At 38.1% G+C, this 22,500-nt stretch overlaps 1 protein-coding gene across 1 annotated transcript; it reads right to left on the bottom strand.

The window, feature by feature from the left end:
• Positions 1-4,926: 4,926 nt before the first annotated feature.
• Positions 4,927-15,145, bottom strand: LOC149131350 (protein phosphatase EYA4-like). The gene is made up of 6 exons (XM_089340252.1): positions 14,991-15,145; positions 12,515-12,573; positions 9,054-9,214; positions 8,533-8,647; positions 7,357-7,490; positions 4,927-5,167 (listed from the first exon to the last, which is right to left on the bottom strand). The coding sequence occupies exons 1-6, from the start codon at positions 15,045-15,047 to the stop codon at positions 4,944-4,946; spliced, it is 750 nt and encodes a 249-aa protein (XP_089196378.1). The 5' UTR covers positions 15,048-15,145; the 3' UTR covers positions 4,927-4,943.
• Between the last annotated feature and the right edge of the window lie 7,355 nt (positions 15,146-22,500).

A 22,500-nucleotide genomic window follows, 5' to 3' on the forward strand; every position in this document is an offset into this window, starting at 1 on the left:
CTTACGTACGAACGATCGAACGTAAGAAATAACGAACGAAAGTAGGTACGAAAGAATGAGCAAACGAACGTACGTACGTTCGTTCGTATGTATGAACGAGCGAACGAACGAAAGAACGAACGTCCGTTTGTACGTACATCCGTACATACGAATGAACGAAGGTTAGTACGTACGAATGTACGAACGAAACAACGAACGTACGTACAAACGAGCGAACGATTGAAGGAACGAACGAAAGAACAAACGTACGTACGAACGACCGAGCGAACGTACGTACGAACGCGCGATCGAAGGAACGAATGTACGTACGTACGTACGAATAAACGTATGTAAGGACGAATGAATAAACGAACGAAAGCATCTATATACCTCCGTACCTACGAACGAACGCAAGAACGGACGTCGGAACGTACGTTCGTACGAATAAAATAACGAATAAAGGTACGTATATTCGTACGTAACGAACGACCGAACCGAAGGACGAACGTACGTACGTTAGCACGAACGAACGTAGGAACGTACGAACTAACGTACGTACGAATGCACAAAAGAACGAACAAACGAACGTACGTATGTACGAACGAAAGAAGGAACGTATGTACATACGTACGTACGAATGACCGAACGTACGTTCGTACTTACGAACGAACGTACGTACGATGAACGAACGACCGCGCGAACCAACAACGAACGTACGAATGAACGAACGAACGACAGAACGAACAACGAACGAACGAACGTAAGAAATAACGAACGAACGAACGTACGTAGGTACGAAAAAAACGAACAATGAACGAACGAACATACGTAGGTACGAAAAAAACGAACGAACGAACATACGTAGGTACGAAAAAAACGAACAACGAACGAACTTACGTAAGAAATAACGAACGAAAGTAGGTACGAAAGAATGAGCAAACGAACGTACGTTCGTAAGTACGTACGTGCGTATTTATGAACGAGCGAACGAACGTCCGTTTGTACGTACATCCATACATACGAATGAACGAACGTAAGTACGTACGAAAGAAACAACGAACGTACGTATGTACGAAAGAACGAACGGACGTCGGAACGTACGTCCGTACGAATAAAATAACGAACGAACGAACGTACGTACATACGTACGAACGACCTAACGGACGGACGGACAAACGAACGAACGTACGTTAGCACGAGCGAACGTACGAACTAACGTACCTACGAATGCATAAAAGAACGAACAAACGATCGAACGAACGAACGTAAGTACGTATGTACAAATGAACGAATGAAAGAAGGAACTATGTACATACGTACGTACGAACGACCGAACGTACGTTCGTATTTATGAACGAAGGAACGAACGTACGTACGATGAACGAACGACCGCCCAAACCAACCAACGAACGTACGTACGTACAAATGAACGAACGAACTAACAAACGAATGAAAGATCGAACGGACGTCGAAAAAAAAACGAACAACGAACGAACTTACGTACGTAAATACGTACGAACGAACGAACGAGCAAACGAACGTTCGTAAGTACGGACGTGCGTATGTACGAACGAGCGAAACAACGAACGTCCGTTTGTACGGACATTCATACATACGAACAAACGAGCGAAGGAACGTACGTACGAACGAACGAGCGAAGGAACGAATGTACGTACGTACGTAAATACGTACGTACGAATGAACGAACGAAAGCATCTACATACCTCCGTACCTACGAACGAGTGATCGAACGAACGCAAGAACGGACGTCGGAACGTAGGTTCGTACGAATAAAATAACGAACGAACGTACGTACGTTAGCACGAACGAACGTAGGAAAGTACGAACTAACGAACGAACGTACGTACGAATGCACAAACGAACGAACTTAAGTACGTACGTATGTACGAACGAAAGAAGGAACGTATGTACATACGTACGTACGAATGACCGAACGTACGTACGTTCGTACTTACGAACGAACGTAAGTACGAATGAACGAACGAACTAACGAACGAATGAAAGATCGAACGAACGTACGTAGGTACGAAAAAAACGAACAACGAATGAACTTACGTACGTAAATACGTACGAACGTAAGAAATAACGAACTTACGTACGAACGTCCGTTTGTACGTACATTCATACATACGAATGAACGTAAGTACGTACGAATGTACGAACGAACGAAGGAAGGAAGGAAAGAACGAACGTACGTACGAAAGTACGACCGAACGTAAGAACGTACGAACGGACCAATGAACGAACGATCGAACAAACGATAGAAAGAACGAATGAAGGAACTAACGAACTTAAGTTTGTACGTAGATACGAACGAACGAACGAGGAAACGAACGTACGTAAGTACATACGGACAAATGAATAAACGAACGAAAGCATCTACATACCTCCGTACCTACGAACGAGCAATCGAACGAACGAACGCAAGAACGGACGGCGGAACGTACGAATAAAATAACGAACGAACGTATGTACATACGTACGTACGAACGGAAGGACGAACGAAGGAAGGAACGTACGTACCTTAGCACGAACGAACGTATGTACGTACGAATGTACAAAAGAACGAACAAACGATCGAACGAACGAACGTAAGTACGTACGTACGTATGTAGGAATGAACGAACGAAAGAAGGAACGTATGTACATACGTACGTACGAATGACGGAACGTACGTTCGTACTTACGAAACGAAGGAACGAACGTACGTACGATGACCGATCGACTGCGCAAACCAACCAGCGAACGTACGTACGTACGTACGTACGTACAAATGAACGAACGAACGTACGTACTTACGTACGAATGAACGAACGAACTAACGAACTAACGAAGGAATGAAAGAACTAACGAAGGAATGAAAGATCGAACGAAGGAATGAAAGATCGAACGAACGGATGAAAGATCGAACGAACGTACGCAGGTACGAAAGAAACGAATAAATGAACAACGAACGAACTTACGTACGTAAGAAATATATTTGTATATATATATTTCTATATTTATATATATATTGATATATATATATATATATATATATAAACATATATATATAAACATATATATATATAAACATATATAAATAACTATATATATATATATATATATATATATAAATAACTATATATATATATATATATATAAACAACTATATATATATATATATATATATATATAAACATATATAAACAACTATATATATATATATATATATATAAATATATATAAATAACTATATATATATATATAAACATATATAAACTATATATATATATATATATAAACATATATAAATAACTATATATATAAACATATATAAATAACTATATATATAAACATATATAAATAACTATATATATAAACATATATAAATAACTATATATATAAACATATATAAATAACTATATATATATATATATATATAAACATATATAAATAACTATATATATATATATAAACATATATAAATAACTATATATATATATATATATATATATATAAACATATATAAATAACTATATATATATATATATATATATAAACATATATAAATAACTATATATATATATATATATAAATAAATACATATATATATATAAATATATATATATATATATCAATATATATATATATATATATATATATATATCAATATATATATATATATATATATATATATATATATCAATATATATATATATATATATATATATATATATCAATATATATATATATATATATATATATATATCAATATATATATATATATATATATATATAAATATATATATATATATATATATATATATATATATATATATATATATATATATATAAATATATATATATATATCATATATATATATATATAGAAATATATATATATAAATATATACATAAATATAGAAATATATATATATAGAAATATATATCATCATCATCGTTTAACGTCCGCCTTCCATGCTAGCATGGGTTGGACGATTTGACTGAGGACTGGTGAAACCGGATGGCAACACCAGGCTCCAATCTAATTTGGCAGAGTTTCTACAGCTAGATGCCCTTCCTAATGCCAACCACCATTTTGAGCGTGGCCGTTGCCAGTACCGCCTGACTGGCCTTCGTGCAGGTGACACATAAAAGCACCCACTACAATCTCTGAGTGGTTGGCGTTAGGAAGGGCATCCAGCTGTAGAAACGGTACTGGCAACGGCACACAGCCCTCAACAATCTCGAGTGGTTGGCTTTAGGAAGGGCATCTCAGCTGTAGAAACTCTGCCAAATTCAGATTGGAGCCTCGGTGTAGCCATCGGTTTCACCAGTCCTCAGTCAAATCGTTCAACCCATGACTAGCATGGAAAGCGGACGTTAAACGATGATGATGATGATGAATTTATGGGACTCTGTAGAAAAGCTCCAGTTTTGTGAAGGGTGGGTTTTACAACAGAATAACGACCCTAAGCATTCGGCGAAGTCTACTAAAAATGGATTGTCGATCACAATATAAAATTATAAGAATGACCAAACCAGTCACCTGACTTGAACCCCATTGAAAATTTGTGTCGTTATTTGAAAATTAAAATTCATTCAAGAGCCCCAATGGGCATTCCAGATTTGAAGAAAATTTGTCAAGAATGGGAAAAAATTCCTAAAGAAACATGTTAGTCATTGATTAAGAACTACAAGAAGAGATTTGTTGAAGTGGAACTGAATAATGGTTATGCTACGAAGTATTAAACCAGAATTATCAGTTATTTATGTTCTGTACGAATACTTTTTCACCCCTAAATATTTATATTTGTATATAAATTCATTAGTTACTATAATTTATTAGTTTCTTTTGCATATTCTTAGTTTATGTATGTGCATGCAAATATAGTATTGGTATATCCCATTTATGTTCATTAGAAATTAAATAAATAAAGAATTTTGACATGTACGAATATTTATTTCCCCCCACTGTATATATATATATATATATATATATATATATGCGTGTGTGTGTGAGTTTGCATACTATTTACATGTGTAGAGCTTTGAATATGCAGGTGAGAGATGGAAGTCATTACCTGTTTAGCAGCAGCTTCTTCATCCCGACCATCACCAACGACAACGTAGGTACATTTCCGCCCAAATCGAGATACTATTCTTTCAAAACAGCTTTCTTTTCCTAAAGAGAGAAAGAAAAAGACAGAATGAAAATAGAGATGAAAATGGAAATGGGGGGGGGGGGGGGAGAACTGTAATATCATGTTACCGTAAGCAGGAATCTGAACTTGGATCTCCACAGTTAAATTTCAGTTAAGAACAAGTGTAAAGAGACCCTTCGGTCATGAATGACCATGGGATTGCACCTTGAAAGTTCCTCTCCAAGGCACAAATCCGGTCAAAGTTGTTTATGGATGACCAGCAGTCGCCCATGTATACCAGACTCCCTTTTATCTGCTTCAAGATCCACTGTTCCAGTTAATTTATGTTCGAAATGGTCAATATTATGACTTGATATATAACTGGAGGAATATTTGGGCCAGATATGGCCGGTTTAAATGCTAAAAGGTTAAGAAACCTGGAGCAAAATCAAACCAACATTTTACAAACTCATGCAGACTTTCCACTAGAGGCACAAGGCCTGAAAAAATTTTTTTTTGGGGGGGGGGGGGGTAAATTGATTACATCGACCCCCAGTGTCAGACTGTAAAGACAGATGAAAAGCCATAAGTATTTTGCCTGGTGGTGTGCAAATAATAATAATAATAATAATAATAATAATAATAATGATAATAATCCTTTCCATTATTAGCACAAGGCTGGAGATATTGTGGGGAGGGGTTAAGTCGATTACATCAACCCCAGTAATCAACTGGTACTTATTCCATTGACCCTGAAAGGATGAAAGGCAAAGTTGACCTCAGCAGCATTTGAACTGAGTGGCATTTCGTCCATCTTTACATTCTAAGCATTTTGCTTGGCGTGCTAATGATTCGGCCAGCTTGCTGCCTCAATAATAATGACAACAATGATAATGATAATAATAATGATGACAATAATGATGACAATAATGATGATAATAATAATGATAATAATAATAATAATAATAATAATAATAATAATAATAATAATAATAATAATAATGATGACAATAATGATGATAATAATAATGATGACAATAATGATGATAATAATAATGATAATAATAATAATAATAATAATAATAATAATAATAATAATAATAATAATGATGATAATAATAATAGTAATAATACTAATAATAATAATAATAATAATAATAATGATAATAATAATGATGACAATAATGATGATAATAATAATGATAATAATAATAATAATAATAATAATAATAATAATAATAATAATAATAATAATAATAATAATAATAATAATAATAATAATAATAATAATAATGATGATGATAATAATAGTAATAATACTAATAATAATAATAATAATAATAATAATGATAATAATAATGATGACAATAATGATGATAATAATAATGATAATAATAATGATAATAATAATAATAATAATAATAATAATAATGACAATAATAATAATAATAATGATGATGATGATAATAATAATACTAATAATAATAATAATAATAATAATAATGATAATAATAATAATAATGACAATAATAATAATAATGATGATGATGATGATAATAATAATAATAATGAACCTTTCTATTATAGGAACAAGGCCTGGTACTAATTTCATTGACCCCCGAAAGGATGAAAGGTAAATTCTATATTGGTGGAATTTGAACTCAGAATATTAAAGATGGATGAAATGCTGCTAAGCATTTTGCGGGGCCCGTAATCAATTCTGCCAGCTCAGCACCTTATACACATCATCATCATCATCATCATCGTTTAGCGTCCACTATCCATGCTGGCATGGGTTGGACAATTTGACATGGAGCTGGCTAGCAGGGGGCTGTCCAGACTTCAATTGTCCGCTTTGGCATGGTTTCTATGGCTGGATGCCCTTCCTAGTGCCAACCACTTTACAGAGTGAGCTGAGTGCTTTTTATGTACCGCGGGCATGGGTCTATTTTCGTAGCACCAACATAGGTGCATTTATGTCGCAATGGCACAGGTGTGTTTATGCAGTACCAGCACAGGTACGCTTACATAGCAGGTGTGTTTATGTAGCACCAGCATGGATGCGTTAATGCGGGTACCAGCATATGCCTTATACACATATGAAGAAAGAGGAGAGAATGACATTCAAACAAACAAATATAGCTATGAACACAGAGACAGACAAAACAAACATGTATGCTGCACATAGAAAGAGAGAGAGAGAGAGGTGGAAAGAAATGAGTTTACCAACCTATTTTTGTTGCACTGTATATGTTTTCAATTGAGAAAACTCCTCCCAGACCATAAAGCAACACTTTAGCTAATGCAGGCACAAGTGCAGGCACAAGCTGAGTGGTTGTCACTAACACATTTACACAGTTAGATCTGAAAAGATTTAAAAAAAAAAATAAATAAATGTGTGTCATATGATAGGCTTTTGAACAATCTCCATCTATCAAATATTCGCATATACCAAATCTTCCAGCATACCAGCTGAATTTTTCAAACAGATCTTCAGTTAAAAAGAAGGGGGTAGGTTGACCTATACACCAAAACGTCTTTGGAGGACCAAAAATTCCATGTGAAATGTGGCAGGATTTGGAAAGATAGTGACAATGTTTGAATGTTTACACCTCAATACTACATTGATTTGTGTGCCAAAAACTACTGTATGTATCTATGCATGAGCCAACAAAGGAAAAACTTCTACATGGCATTTCAACCTGTTAGAAATAGCAGCTGAATTTCTTTCAAATTGCACCCTTCTTGTCTTATGTATGCACATACCATATTTTCTGGCTTATGTGAAATATTTTCAGATAAAAATTGGTAGGTCAACTTATACACCAGGACAACTTAGAGACGACAGCTGCAAGGAAAGCAAAAGTCCCATTGGATCCCAACTCTGCTTGTAGATGCCCCATTATACCAACAGATTTTATGCCGAAACAGGCCTAAAAAGCAACCTCAGGACCCACAAAATGTAAAGCTGACAACCCAGATATTTTCAGTGACATGGAGGACACATCTAATATATATAAATATAAGGGATTAATTCCTTATGTTGTGGCATGTATTGCATAACATTGTAAGATATGGAATAAATTGTTTGTTTACAGAAACAAGTGTTACATCAATTTCACGTCCCTCCATTCTACATTTAAATTATTACTTTTACATACATATATCATCATTATTTAATGTTCACTTTTCCATATGGTATTGGTTGGATGGTTTGAATGATGACTGGCAAGCCAGGAGGCTGTACTAGGCTCCAATCTGATCTGGCAAGGTTTCTACAGCTGGATGCCCTTCCTAATGCCAACCATTCTGGGAGTGTAGTGGGTGCTTTTTACATGCCACTGGCACGAGGGCCAGTCAGGCAGCACTGGCACATATATATATATCATATATATTGCATACGTACCTGGTGTTGATTATGTTGAGAGATTTCAATGCCATTGTTAGCCAACTGTCTGTGATGTTTTCAATTTCTTGCCTCAATTGAAGCCACTGTTCCCGTTTCTGCGGACCTAATAAACCTGGAATTCAACAAAAATGACAAGATGCATTAATGTGCAAAAACAAATACGTAAAAGTGTGTATGTGTGTGTGTGTGTAGTCATTGGACTGTGGCCATGGGATTTGAAATCAGAACAAAAGATTGTAAGCTTAATAATAATAATAATAATAATAATAATAATAATAATCCTTTCTACTATAGGCACAAGGCCTGAAATTTTGGAGGAGGGGGTCAGTCGATTACATCGACCTCAGCGGAATTTGAACTCAGAATGTAAAGACAGGTGAAATACCGCTTATTTCTAACCCCAAATACCTTGTTCTTGATGTTGTTCCCCTTTTTTTTTATCCTTAAATGTCTAACTATCATTTCTATCAGTAACTTCAAAATAAAATCATAACAGATCCAAAATGACAAATACCAACCTCCTACATTATTTCTGTAACTATTGTATATCTCCTTTATCCGTCGGTACCGAAAGGCGAGCTTCCGCATCCAGTCGACTCCTCCGCGAACACCAGTGGCTATACACAGATTTGCATTGGTGGTGGCTGCATGGAAACCATCAGTCGCAAAGTTATATGAACTGGAAATATAAAAGAAAAAAAAAAAAAAGAGTGGTGAATAAGAAAAACAATAAAACAATTAAACCATCATCTTTGTCTTTATCATCAATGTGTTAATGTCCACTTTTCCATGCTTGCATGGGTCAGACAGAGTTTTCTTGAGATGGATTTCCTACAGCCGGATGCTCTTCCTGCCACCAACCCATACCAGTTTCTTATTTCTTTACTACTCACAAGGGGCTAAACACAGAGGGGACAAACAAGGACAGACAAACGGATTAAGTAGATTATATCAACCCCAGTGCATAACTGGTACTTATTTAGTCGACCCTGAAAGGATGAAAGGCAAGGTTGACCTCGGTGGAATTTGAACTCGGACCGTAGTGGCAGACGAAATACTACTAAGCATTTCGCCTGGTGTGCTAACGGTTCTGATTAAGGTTACTATTCCCCTGTAATGAGATACATTACGATGGAAGATTGGAAATGAAGGACACCATTTGCAGGACAGTCACATTCGTTTACAATTATCACACAATGTGAAGGCAAGGAGACAGCGACACACGTACACACACAAACAAGCATACAACAGGCTTCTTTCAGTTTCTGTCTACCAGACCCACTCACAAAGTTTTGGTAAACACTTGTCTAAGTTACCACACAGCGGGACTGAAACCAGACTGTGTGTGGTTGGGAAACAAACGTCTAACCACACAGCCACAACAACACCTATGCCTATGTATGCATGGTCATCATCATTTAATGTGTGTTGTCCATGAGTTGGATGGTTTGACCAAGGCTTGCAAGCTGGAAGGCTGCACCAGACTCCAGTCTGATTTGACATGGTTTCTACGGCTGGATGCCCTTCTTAATGCCAACCACTCGTGCTTTTACGTGCCACCGGCATGGGTGCCATTTGTGTGACACCAGTATCTGCCATGACTGTGATTTTACTTGGCTTGACGGGTCATCTACCCAAGCGTGGCATAATACCAAAGGTCTTGGTCATTCATCATTGTCTCTGTGAGGCCCAACACTTGAAAGGTGCTTTTCATGGGTCATGGCCACCATGCCTCTGTAAGGCCCAATGCTTGAAAGGTACTTTTTATGTGCCAGTTTTGTGACACCAACATCGGCCATGACTACGATTTCATTTGGTTTGACAGGTTTTCTCAAGCACAGCATATTGCCAAAGGTCTTGGTCACTAGTCATTGCCTCTGTGAGGCCCACAGTTTGAAAATTAATAGATAGAGATATATTTATATACACACACATACATTATTTATATATATATGACAGGCTTCTTCCACTTTCTATCTACAAACTCCACTTAAGGCTTTGGTGAGCCCATGGTTGTAACAGGAGACACTTGTCTAAGTTGCAACACACTGAGACTGAACCCAGAACCACATGGTTGGGAAGGAAGCTTCTTTCCACATAGCCAACATCCTGGTTGTAAAATACTGCCTCAAAGAAGGATCCACCTAACTCATGCCAGCATGGAAAAAAAACAAAAACAAACATAAAACTAATGAATGAACACACACACACACACACACACAAAGGCATACATAATAACATCACAAAACCACCCCCATAGCACACAACCATTTCACTCCATACCAACACACACAGATGACTTATTGTTCATCAATGAGAGAGGCCAGATAGTATTGTCAACCTGCAGTGACAAGTGATTAGATCCTCGTCATAATAGATAGACAAGGTGGCTGCTGGTAGCATTTAAGTAGAGTATTATTACATCGCTTTATTCAATCCACTCCTCTCTGGCATTTTTCACATACTGAGAGCTCTGGAGTAGCCAGTTCCCCCCCTTGCTGCACCCTGTCTGGGTCATGGTCAACAACACTCAACACAGCTTACTTGTGCCTTACACAATCTGGGACCTTGGTTCATTCATTGGATCCCATTAATTCTTGAATTCCATACAAAATTATCTTAACCCAAAAGCCTAAGTCTGTAAAGTAAAGAAACATCTTTTCTTCCATCTCAAAACACCTAGTCAACTGGTGATGATGATGATGATGAAAATAATAATAATAATAATAATAATAATTATTATTATTATTATGTCTTTATTGCCCACAGGGGCGCTAAACATAGAGGGAACAAACAAGGACAGACAAAGGGATTAAGTCGATTACATTGACCCATACCCCCAAGGGCTATGGGGTTTGGTCTATCTATATTAACAACCAAGTCCTTGCTTAGTACTTTATTTTAACAACCACCCCACCCACAGAAAAGATGAAAGGCAAAGTTAATCGCGGTGCTTATTACGAACTTTATCGGTAGTAAGCAGATTATTAAACCTTATCAACTGATTAAGCGTTTTTACAATCTATTACCAATAATATTATTACTAGTTATTTATTAACAGTTTATTAATTATAAATTTCTTAATACTTTTTATCCTAATAAGTATACTGCTTATAAGTTAATCACTAACAAGTGTATTTAACAATAAGTCAAATTACAAAGAAAATTTATTACTAATTAATTTTTATTGCTCGAATATTTATTAATTAATAATAAACTTCAATGTTAATAAGCTTGTTATTACTAAGCTTCTAAACCATATAATAATCCTTTCTACTAAAAGCACAAGGCCCGAAATTTGGGATGGGATGGGTGGGGTTAGTCAATTACATCAGATTCAGTGTGTAATTGGTAATTATTTCCTAACCCTGAAAGGATGAAAGGAAAATTTGACTTCGGCAGGATTTGAACTTAGAACGTCAGGACGGATGAAACGTGGCTAAGCATTCTGCCTGATGTGCTAATATAATACGATATGTGAAAGAGCATGGTAAGTGGTTAGCGGGTTGCATCCACACTCACAAGATCGTGGGTTTATGATATAAAGGTATATGTGATAATGTGTGAAGTAGATGCGGTGACAGATATGGGATGGCTTGGGTTATGTGATTAAACTGCATCCAGCAGCATTGATCTGGTTTGGCAGTTCCAAGGTTTTGAGGCATGTTGAACCACCTCTTACCCACTACAGCCCCCCCCCCCCCAGTTCTAATCTGACCTGGTGTTGTAGCTAGCACCTCTCAGGGTCCAGAGAGCAAGATGAGGCAAGTAAGACATCTTGGTTATCCCCTGCATCTGTCTCCATCTCTAGTTGTCGTCTTGATCCGTTTCTTGCTACTGGGTTGAAGAATTCACAGACAAGAAAATGGGGTTGATGAGAACAGTGAAGGAAAGTCATCAGTGATCTTTGCTTGAAAGGGAACAAAGGGGTTCCACAGGAAGCAGGGGACTTAATTGAATAAGTAAAAGCGGTTCTTACCTAAGGTCCTGTCCATTATCATCAGATGACACATCGTCTATATGAACTTGATCACATTCCTGTAATAACAATAAGACAATACGGCTCAAATTATTATTGGCAATGACAACAACAAAATTTAATGGCATTTTAAATATAAAAGGGCCCAATATATCAAGAGGGGTTCAATAGTTTTTTAAATGTATTCTATTGGATTTCAAAAAGATTTAAACAAATAAGGCAGTGCTCCAGTATGGCCACAGTCTAATGACTGAAACAGGTAAAAAACAAAAAGAACTACAAATTCATTTATTTGCTTGCTGCAAATATGTTTTTAAAAATTTTAATGCCAAGCTTTATAAAAGCATCTCCGAGTTAACAGGGCCTTTGTTGTCTGAGGCCCCTGGATTTATATCTTGTCTATATTGGCCTATATATTAAATCTGGCCCTTATCTCACCTCAGCTTTGTAGAGTGACAATAAATGTCAAGAGATGAGGTATTTTCGGGGGGGGGGGCCCCCCCCCGAAGAGAAAGGGACAGTCATAAGGATGCCAGTCCAGCCATGTTAAAGATGTCCTTTTGTAACTCTTGTAATGTTCAATAATTGTTCTGAAGCAGAGGTTGAAGATGCAAACGAAAAAAGGAGAGATAAGAAAGAGAGAAGATGAAATGAAAACAGATGTTCTTGCCTCTAGCTGCCTCTCAAAATCAATGAAGGCAAGTCATGGTCTCCCCCACCACACCACTTTCTTTAGATATTTCAGAAATCAGAGCCAATATAGTCAAAGACACACAGACAGACAAGCAAACATAATAGTAACCAGAACAACAACAACAACTACAACATTGACAACAATGGTGAGGTGACCTTTTTCATGCTTGGTGAAGTGGAAAATTTTCTTTCAGAATAGAAATAAAACAAATAAACAGACAAACAAGAAGTCATTGACAACAGGCGTGAATGGAAAAGGGGGTAAAAAAAGGAACCCAATTTTATTTGTGCCATGGTAAGAGATTTTAAAATGCACCCTGGGTTTCTGTGTGTGTGTATGTGTATATATGTGTATGTGTGTATACATAAGTATATATATATCCTTCTTAATGTTTATATGTATGTATATATACACATATACACACAATATTTAAATATTTACAGGCGTAGGCATGGCTGTGTGGTAAGAAGTTTACTTCTGAACCAAATGGTTCTCAGTTCAATCCCACTGCACAGCACTTTAGTGTCTTCTGCTATAGTCGTGGGCCGACCAAAGGCTTACGAGTGGATTTGGTAGATGGAAACTGTGCGTGTGTGCGCATATTACTGCATCTTCTTATCTGACACTTGTGCACTGTGTCACAGCTGCAAATGAAAGTCACTGGCATACAAGTGGTGTCTTCCATTTTGAATCTTCTGTGAAGAACATGTCTGGCTAATGGGGAAATATTACCTTATTTGGAAAGAGGTGAGGGTTGGTGACAGGAAAGGTATCTGGCTATAAAAAAAATCCACCTCAACGAATTCTATCCAATCCATGCAAGCATGGAAAAGTGGACATTAAAGTGATGATGAAGTAATTTATGCACACAAGATAAGGTGTTCTGGAAAAGCTTACTGTGCCTCTGTCTGTCATTAAGGACCATGGCTGGACCCTAGTTGTCCAATCCATAGGCACAGTGTCTATTCGTCCAGTATGGAGTGTTTGATAGGATCCAAACCTGGGCATGGGACAAGTTGCTGCCAATGCAGTATATCCCCTTCTCAGCATCACTGAAGGATCCACAGAAACAGCATGGCACAAGTTACTCATAACAAGGTTGTAGACAATGTCTAACTGCCTTAGGGGTTCCAACACATGGTAGTTCCTTGGGGTCTGCTCCTTAAGAAGGCTTGTTGCTTAGTGGCCAGGGTATTCAACTCACAGTTGCAAAGCTGCGAGGTCAATTCCTGGTGGTGTGTCGATTCCTTAAGCAAGACACTTTATTTCTCGTTGCTCCAGTCCACTCAGCTGGCAAAAACGAGTAGTACACCTGTAATTCAAAGGGTCAGCCTTGTCACATTGTGTCATGCTGAATCTCCCAGAGAACTATATATGTCTGTGGAGCACTCAGCCACTTGCATGTTAATTTCATGAGCAGGCTGTTCTAGTTGACTGGGTCAACTGGAACACTTGTTATAACTGACAGAGAGCCAGGTCCAATCCTCAAGCTTTTCCCAAGAACAAGACATGACCACAAAGCAGCATAAAGCAGTTTCAAATCATAGCTTTCTTTTGGACCACAAGGCAGTTTCACTTTTGTAGTTTTCTTTCTCCTACTGGAAAAAAGTTACAAAGAATTGAAGGCAGTTAAATTAGTTTTTCTTTCTTTCCTGGTTTTTAAAGCCTTTTGGTTGCTGATGTGAGTGTGAGAAAGGCCCTTAACGTGTGTAAATATGGGGTAAAGTGAGAGAAAGTAAGTACACAGAAGGGGAAAATGGAATAAGTAGGGTTTGAACTTACTTCTAAATCATTGAAGAATAAGTGAGTATCTGCCAAGTTGAATATCATTTCCTCCATTCTTAATCCTAAAGACACAGAGCTGGGAGGATCCTGCAAAGTAAAAGAGAATTAGCATTAGAAATATAAAAGAAATCATTGCTGCTGGAAAGGGTTAAATCAAACAGTACGTCCATGATGTGCTCCTGGTGGTGAACTATTTATAGGGGAGAATAATCTCTTCCAGATTAAGTTGAGGCAGATACAGAAGGTTGGAGTTGACATCAAAGAGTAACAAAGGTGTATAGAGTATACACATTTAATATGAGATAATTCATGATTAATTCAAAGAAACGAGAATAAATAAGCATTACATTTGACAGTAAGCCGAATGCTAAAGAGTTAAAAGGCGACCATGATGATAGTGGAGGGAACAAAGAGAGTGATGGTGAGAGGAGTATAAGAAGATGTGGTGGTCATGGTGGTGAAAGAGGAGTTATAAGACTGTAAAAATAATGGGAAGAGGAGAGCAAAAAAAATGTTATTGTGAAGCTGGTGCAAACGAAACTGGTGGAGCACTACTTGAGAAATAACAATACTAAGAATAACAAGAGCACTCAGAGAGCGCAAACCTTCACCAAGGCAACACCAACATCCTCTCAACGATTAGCCAGAGATGATTTTTGAAATGAGAACATCTGAAATAAACTCGACTGCTCTCACAAACGAGAATACTAAAAATGAACCTGACCGCTCTCAAAAATTAAGTAAAAAAATCAGGAAAAATAATCCAGAATCCTTGTCCAGTACCGGATCGATCCCAAAATCTAATTAGTTTGTGCCAGTCATGAGGCTAAACACGCCTGAAAGTTTCATCGGAATCCATCCAGCGGATTTTTGAGATATCATGTCCACAGACAAACAAACAAACACAACTGAAAACAATACCTCTGCCTTCGCTAAGGCGGAGATGATAATAATAATAATAATAATAATAATAACAATAATAAATGATACAAAAGTGTTTTTGAGAGGTGGAACATTTTTGAGCGTAACATGAGCATCGAGTGGCACACAAAGAGCACTTGAGTAGAGGAACATTTCTGAGTGGCAAATCACAAGTACTAGTGTAGTGGTATGCAGAGAAAGGAATAACATACTAGATCAGAGAGTGTGTGTGTTGGGAAAGGTGACTGGACAGGCTGTTTAGAGAATGAATTCATAAAGGAATGGTATGTCAAGGAGTAACACTTCTAAATGTTCCACAGAGTTGTAGCAGCAGCAGCAGCTGTAGTGGTGGTGGTGGTGGTGGTGGTGGAGAAGACTTGAGATGTGGTCAACAGGGACAGGCAAGGACTCACGAATGTATGTCAGAAAAGAGCTTTAACTCTTTAGCAATTTGGATTACTCTGTCGAACAAAATGCTTATCAATTCACATTGTTTCGAATTAATCATGCTTTATATCATAGCTTTGAGATTTCAGTGGTGTAACTGTTTTTCAGAATGTCATTGCAGGGTAAGGTGTCAGAGGTCACATCTGGCTAGTCTGAATTATAAAACAGGCAGAATATTTGGGCCTCATATGGCTGCTTTAACATGTTAACATTTAGTTTACTCTGTCAAATGTAATGCTTATTCATTCCAATCAAGATTTTAATGATATACTCTTTTACTTGTTTCAGTCATTTGACTGTGGCCATGCTGGAGCACCACCTTTAGTCGAGCAAATCGACCCCAGGACTTATTCTTTGGAAGCCTAGTACTTATTCTATCGGTCTCTTTTACCGAACCGCTAATTTTACGGGGACCTAAACACACCAGCATCGGTTGTCAAGCGATGTTGGGGGAACAAACACAGACACACAAACATATACACACACACACACATATATATATATATATACATACATATATATATACGACGGGTTTCATTCAGTTTCTGTCTACCAAATCCACTCACAAGGCTTTGGTCGGCCCGAGGCTATAGTAGAAGACACTTGCCCAAGGTGCCACGCAATGGGAATGAACCCGGAACCATGTGGTTGGTAAGCAAGCTACTTACCACACAGCCACGTGTGATATAATAGTGTGTGTGTGTGTGCGCACGTGTGTGTGTGCGTGTGTGTGTGTGTGTGCGTGTGTGTGAGTATGAAAGTGTGTGTGCGCATGTAGCATACGTGATAAAGTATATATGATATAATGTAGTGTGTGAGATATAGCATGTGTGTGTGTGTGTGTGTGTGTGTGTATGAAATAGTGTGCTTGCGTGATACGGTGTAGCGCATGTGTGATGTGATGATGTATATACACAGTGAAAGGGAGGAGAGCTTTGTTAAGGGTTCCCCTTGTTTATTCAGCAACCCCTGCTTTAACACAATCATGACATGATGGCATTGAAAGAGACAAGCCGCAGAGGGGCTTCAACATTAACAACATCTGGGGGGGGGCAAAGCGGCAGCAGCGGATATGGTGTGGGGGTGGCTGTTGTAACTACTGACTGCTTCAAGTGGAACAAAATGAAGATGAAGCTGTATATTCCAACATGCATGCATGTGTGTGTGTGTGTGTGTGTGTGTGTGTAAGAATGAGTGTGTGAATAATTTTAAGAGGGTGCGTGTGTATGTGTGAATAATTGTAAGAGGGTGCGTGTGTATGTGTAAGTACGTGTGTGTGTGTGTGTATGTAAGAGTGTGTGTATGCACGTTTAAGAATGTGTATGTGTGTGTGTGTGCGTAAGAGATGGCATGTATGTAAAAGTGTGTGTGTGTAAGTGTAAAAGAATGCATGGATGCACAAGTGTAAGTGCATGTGTGTATGTAAGTGTGTGTGTGTGTGAGTGTATGTATGTGTAAGAGCGTGTGATTCCATGCATGTGTGTGCACTACACATACGCACACACAAAAGACAGATCATTTGAGAGAAAGAGAAAGGAGTGTGGGAGTGGTGGGGGTGGGGAGTGGTGGGAGAGTTAACCCATTTCACTTTGCCAACTCTTTTTTGTTTGTTTGTTTATTTGTTATACATCTATTATACACTTCCAGTATAATTTGTCAGGGAGCATTCACCATCACCACCACCACCACCACCACCGCTGCTGCTGCTGCTGTTGTACTCCCCCCACCCATCCACCGAAATGGTTTACCACCTTTATCATCACCACCACCACCACAATCCGATGATGATGACGGCAATCATCATTATCAACACCGACCACCGTTATCACCAGCTATGAACGAGGAAAAAAGGATGATGACAATTATCATTACCTCATTACCACCCCCACCACCACCACCACTGCTGTCACAGTCATCATCGTCATCATCATCATCATTGTCAAATGTGCCCCTATTATCATTAACCACCATCACTTACAAATTCCTTTTTCCGATACTGCTTATTACCCCAACACTACCATCACCACCAATAATAATAATAATAATAATAATAATCTTTTTACTCCAGGCACAAGGCTGGAAATTTGGGGGGAGAGGCCAGTCGGTTAGATTGACCCCAGTACGCAACTGGTACTTAATTTATCGACCCCCAGAAAGATGAAAGGCAAAGTTGACCTCGGTGGAATTTGAACTCAGAACATAAAGACAGACGGAATACCGCTAAGCATTTTGCTTGGCGTGCTAACGATTCTGCCAGCTCATCACCTATAATGATAATAATCCTTTCTACTGGGAAGCACAAGGCCACTAATTTTTTGTGGGAAGGGATTAAGTCAATTACATCGACCCCAGTGCGTAACTGGTACTTATCTAATAGACCTTGAAAGGCAAAGTCGACCTCAGCGGAATTTGAACTCAGAACGTTGTGGAAAACGAAAAATACTGGTAAGCATTTCGCCTAGCATGCTAACGGTTCTGCCAGCTCGCCACCTATAATAATAATAATAATGATAAACATCCCTCCGCCATCACTCAAACCAAGTGTAATGTATTCTTAATCTAAGTGTCAACTACTACCCTGACCTTGAAAGACACTAAAATCATGACCAAAATTCGTTATACCTACCACTACTACCATCACCATCACAACACAACCCTCTTCTACCACCACTACCACCACCAACAGCAACAATACCACGACAACCAAAGAAACACCTCACACCTACCATAACCACCACTACAGCTGCAACCACAGCAGCCAACCAACACTCCACAACTGCTACCACTGCAACTACAGCACAACTTCCTACTACTACTACTACCACCACCACCACCACCACAACACAGCCCCTACTATCACAAACCACTAGAAATCTCCTCCTGCCAAGTAATTTGTCAATATTCATAGAGGGAGGCCAAAAGAAAAACAAAAAAAGAAGGTTTCTTTTGCTTTGTTTTCTCCCTCTTTAGTGTCTCATCATGTAATTATGTGTAATTGTTCTTGTTATTGTGAATCTCCTTGAAGAACCAAAATAAATCCTCGACAACATATTGAATGCTTCACAAAAACAACCACTGAAGACAACCCCCGACATAAAATAAACAAGGAATAAACACTTGAAGAAAAAAAAGAAGAGAACAACATGATTGTCTGTCGAGATAAATATAATTAATAGCATAATGATAATAGTTATGACTGATAATTGTGATAATAATTATTATGTAATAATAATTAATGATGATGACTTGTTTTGGAAACAATGCAAAAATAACACAATTATACACAAACACAAATACATATATACACACATACAAATACATATATACACACATACAAATCCATATTTATAATACACTCAAATACATTCATACAGACACACAAACACACATATATATACAAACATATTCACACTTACAGAAACACTTATTTACATACACACACACACATATATATATTATATATACATAAACACATATACATACAAGCATTTGCATATTCATATACATACATGCACACACAAGAATTTGCATACACACACACACACACACACACAATAGAATTTACATACACACACACACACAAGAGAAACATAATATTCATTCACACACAAATACACACACACACACACACACACACAGAAAGTCATATATCATTCACACACATGTACAAAAACACCTTTTACATGCTCATATATTTCATATATACACGTATACACACACACACACCCCTTAACAAAACCCATTTATACACAGAAGGCATTAATGTACTTCTGAAGTGGCTCTTCCCCCCCCCCCCTCCAGCATCCCCCCCCCCAACACCTTTTGTTTGTTTAAATGCTCCTTCCAGGAATAAAGGTGGAAAAATATTATGGAGCAATGATAGACTGGAACTAAATGATGATTAACATAATGACAGCGGTGGTGGTGGTGGTGATAGCAATAATCAAACAAAGGAGGACAAGGAGGAGGAGGAAGGATAATGGTGGGAGGAGGCCAACAACAACAAAACAACAACAAAAGCAAGCAAGTATATAAATATAACAAGCAATTCTTTTCTTTTTTTTACAAGACCCCGTGGGGGGGGGGCTCTTGTAGTTTTAATACACATTATTATTATTATTATTATGCTGACAACAAACCACTGAGTAGGGAGGTGAGACGGGGTGGGGATGGAATGGGGGGGGCGTGCAGGAGGCTAAGGCACAAAACAGGGACCAGGAGGAGGAGGAGGAGGAAGGAAGAGACAGAAAGAAGGTTGGGAGAAGTTGACTTGCTGTGGGGGTGGAGTCGGATGGGTGGGGTGGGGGGAGTGAGGAAAAATGGGAGTAGCAGAGGGGTGGGTGGGTGGGTGCATGTTGTTGCTGTTGTATGCCTGCCTGCCTGCCGCCAACCAAGGTGGACATGGACATCCTTTTAATGACTACATATATGTTAAGCTTTTCCAGTAATGGTGGTGGTGGTGGCGGCGGTGGAAGGGGGGGAGAGCCTGGAGAGTGCGCGGGGAGGGGTGAAAATAGGAAGAGGGATTAAAAACAAGAACAGAGCATGGAGAAGGAGGGAGGGAACCCCTTCCAGTTATATAGTTTGGTTGGGAGGGAAACAGGGGTTTCTCCCCTCCTCAGCATGCAGCTCAAGCAAAAAAAAAAAAAAATCAACTGAACTGCAGAAACTCTCCCTCTCCCACAACAACAACAACAACAAGATTTTACATTCAAACCCCTTCCTAGCCCCTCCTACCCCATCGTCTCCTACTACCCACAAACACCAGCTAGTTTTTTTTTTTTTTGTCCTTTTTCTTTAAGAATGATTATTTTTTTTATTCATGAAACTTTTTCTGGAGATTAAAAAAAAAAAACATTATTCCTTGTTGAGATTTTTTTTTTGTTGCCTTATTAAATTTTATTATTATTAATATCATTATCATTAATAGTCATCATCATCGTCATTAATATTACTATTATTATCATTATTCTTATTACTATTATTATTATTATTAGCATTGTTCAACAACCTACTTGTCCCTTGTATTGTTGTTGCACTGTCCCTATCTGTGTTTGGCCCTTGTGGCCAATAATGAAATCATTATTATTGTTGTTGTTATCGTTGTTACTTGTTCCCCTCATCTATGCCCCTGTGGCTAATAAAAGAAATTATTACTATTATTATTATTATTATTATTATTGTTATTATTATTATTATTATTATAACACAATGAAACACAAGAGTGGCTGGCTGCTGCACCACCAGTAACAACAGCAACAACCACCACCACCACCGCCGCCGCCACCAGCAGCACCACCACCACCCAGTCTCTCTCACCTCTCCCTTCCATAACATACCTCATACCTAGGCCTGAGCTCTTTTACACTTCTCAAGGACCCTAAAAAACCAAAACCAGCACCACCACCCCGTCCCCCTCAGCCACCCCACCCCGCCTCCATTATCAAGCACCAATGCTTAAAGGGCCATAAATAAACTGACAAGAACCCACCCCTGCTCCTCCATCACCTCCCATATATTCCCTTTCTCCCTCCCTCTTTCTCTTCAACACACCTTTAACATTGCCCCCACCCCCTGCATTGGCCCCCTTATGCTTCCCTCCTTGTATTCAGGAAATTACTGGATTAGCAACATAAACAACAACAAAAGATTTACATCACAAGAGATATCATTATTATTATTATTATTATTATTATTATACAACAAAGCAGAAAGAGGCAAATGGAAACAAAAACAGTGATGACAACGATGATGATGGTGATGATGAACCCCCCAGCCCCTTATTTGCCACAGGGGCAACCAAAAGCAGCAAGAATGAACTGCACCCCTTTTTCTCTTTTTATTGTTAGACAACTTTGTAACACAGGCCTTTTCTCAAGGTGGGGGGGGGAGGGGGGAAAACACACACCTCCCCATCCACAACCATGATGACCCCTTCACAACTGGGAATCGGGGTGGGGTGGGGGTGGGGGGGAAGGGCGAAGGGGAAGCATGTGTTACTTCAGAATGGTGAATATATAGGTAACAAGTGAATTAATATCAATGCAATAACCTTTTGAATATATATATATATATATTCAAAAATCAGGTGTTCCAGCACGGCTGCAGCTCTGAGCTGAAACTACAAAAAATATAGGGT

Source organism: Octopus bimaculoides, chromosome 23 (assembly GCF_046866305.1).
Source record: "Octopus bimaculoides isolate indiv1 chromosome 23, ASM4686630v1, whole genome shotgun sequence".
NCBI classification, from domain to species: domain Eukaryota; kingdom Metazoa; phylum Mollusca; class Cephalopoda; order Octopoda; family Octopodidae; genus Octopus; species Octopus bimaculoides.

Bases quoted from the DNA above. Each gene is read 5' to 3' on its own strand.
- LOC149131350 (XM_089340252.1), bottom strand. From the start codon at position 15,047: ATGGAGGAAATGATATTCAACTTGGCAGATACTCACTTATTCTTCAAT. The intron at 7,491-8,532 runs GTACGTATGCAA...AAATCTTTTCAG, and splicing joins CTCAACATAATCAACACCAG to ATCTAACTGTGTAAATGTGT. The intron at 5,168-7,356 runs GTTGGTAAACTC...TTCTCTCTTTAG, and splicing joins ATACAGTGCAACAAAAATAG to GAAAAGAAAGCTGTTTTGAA.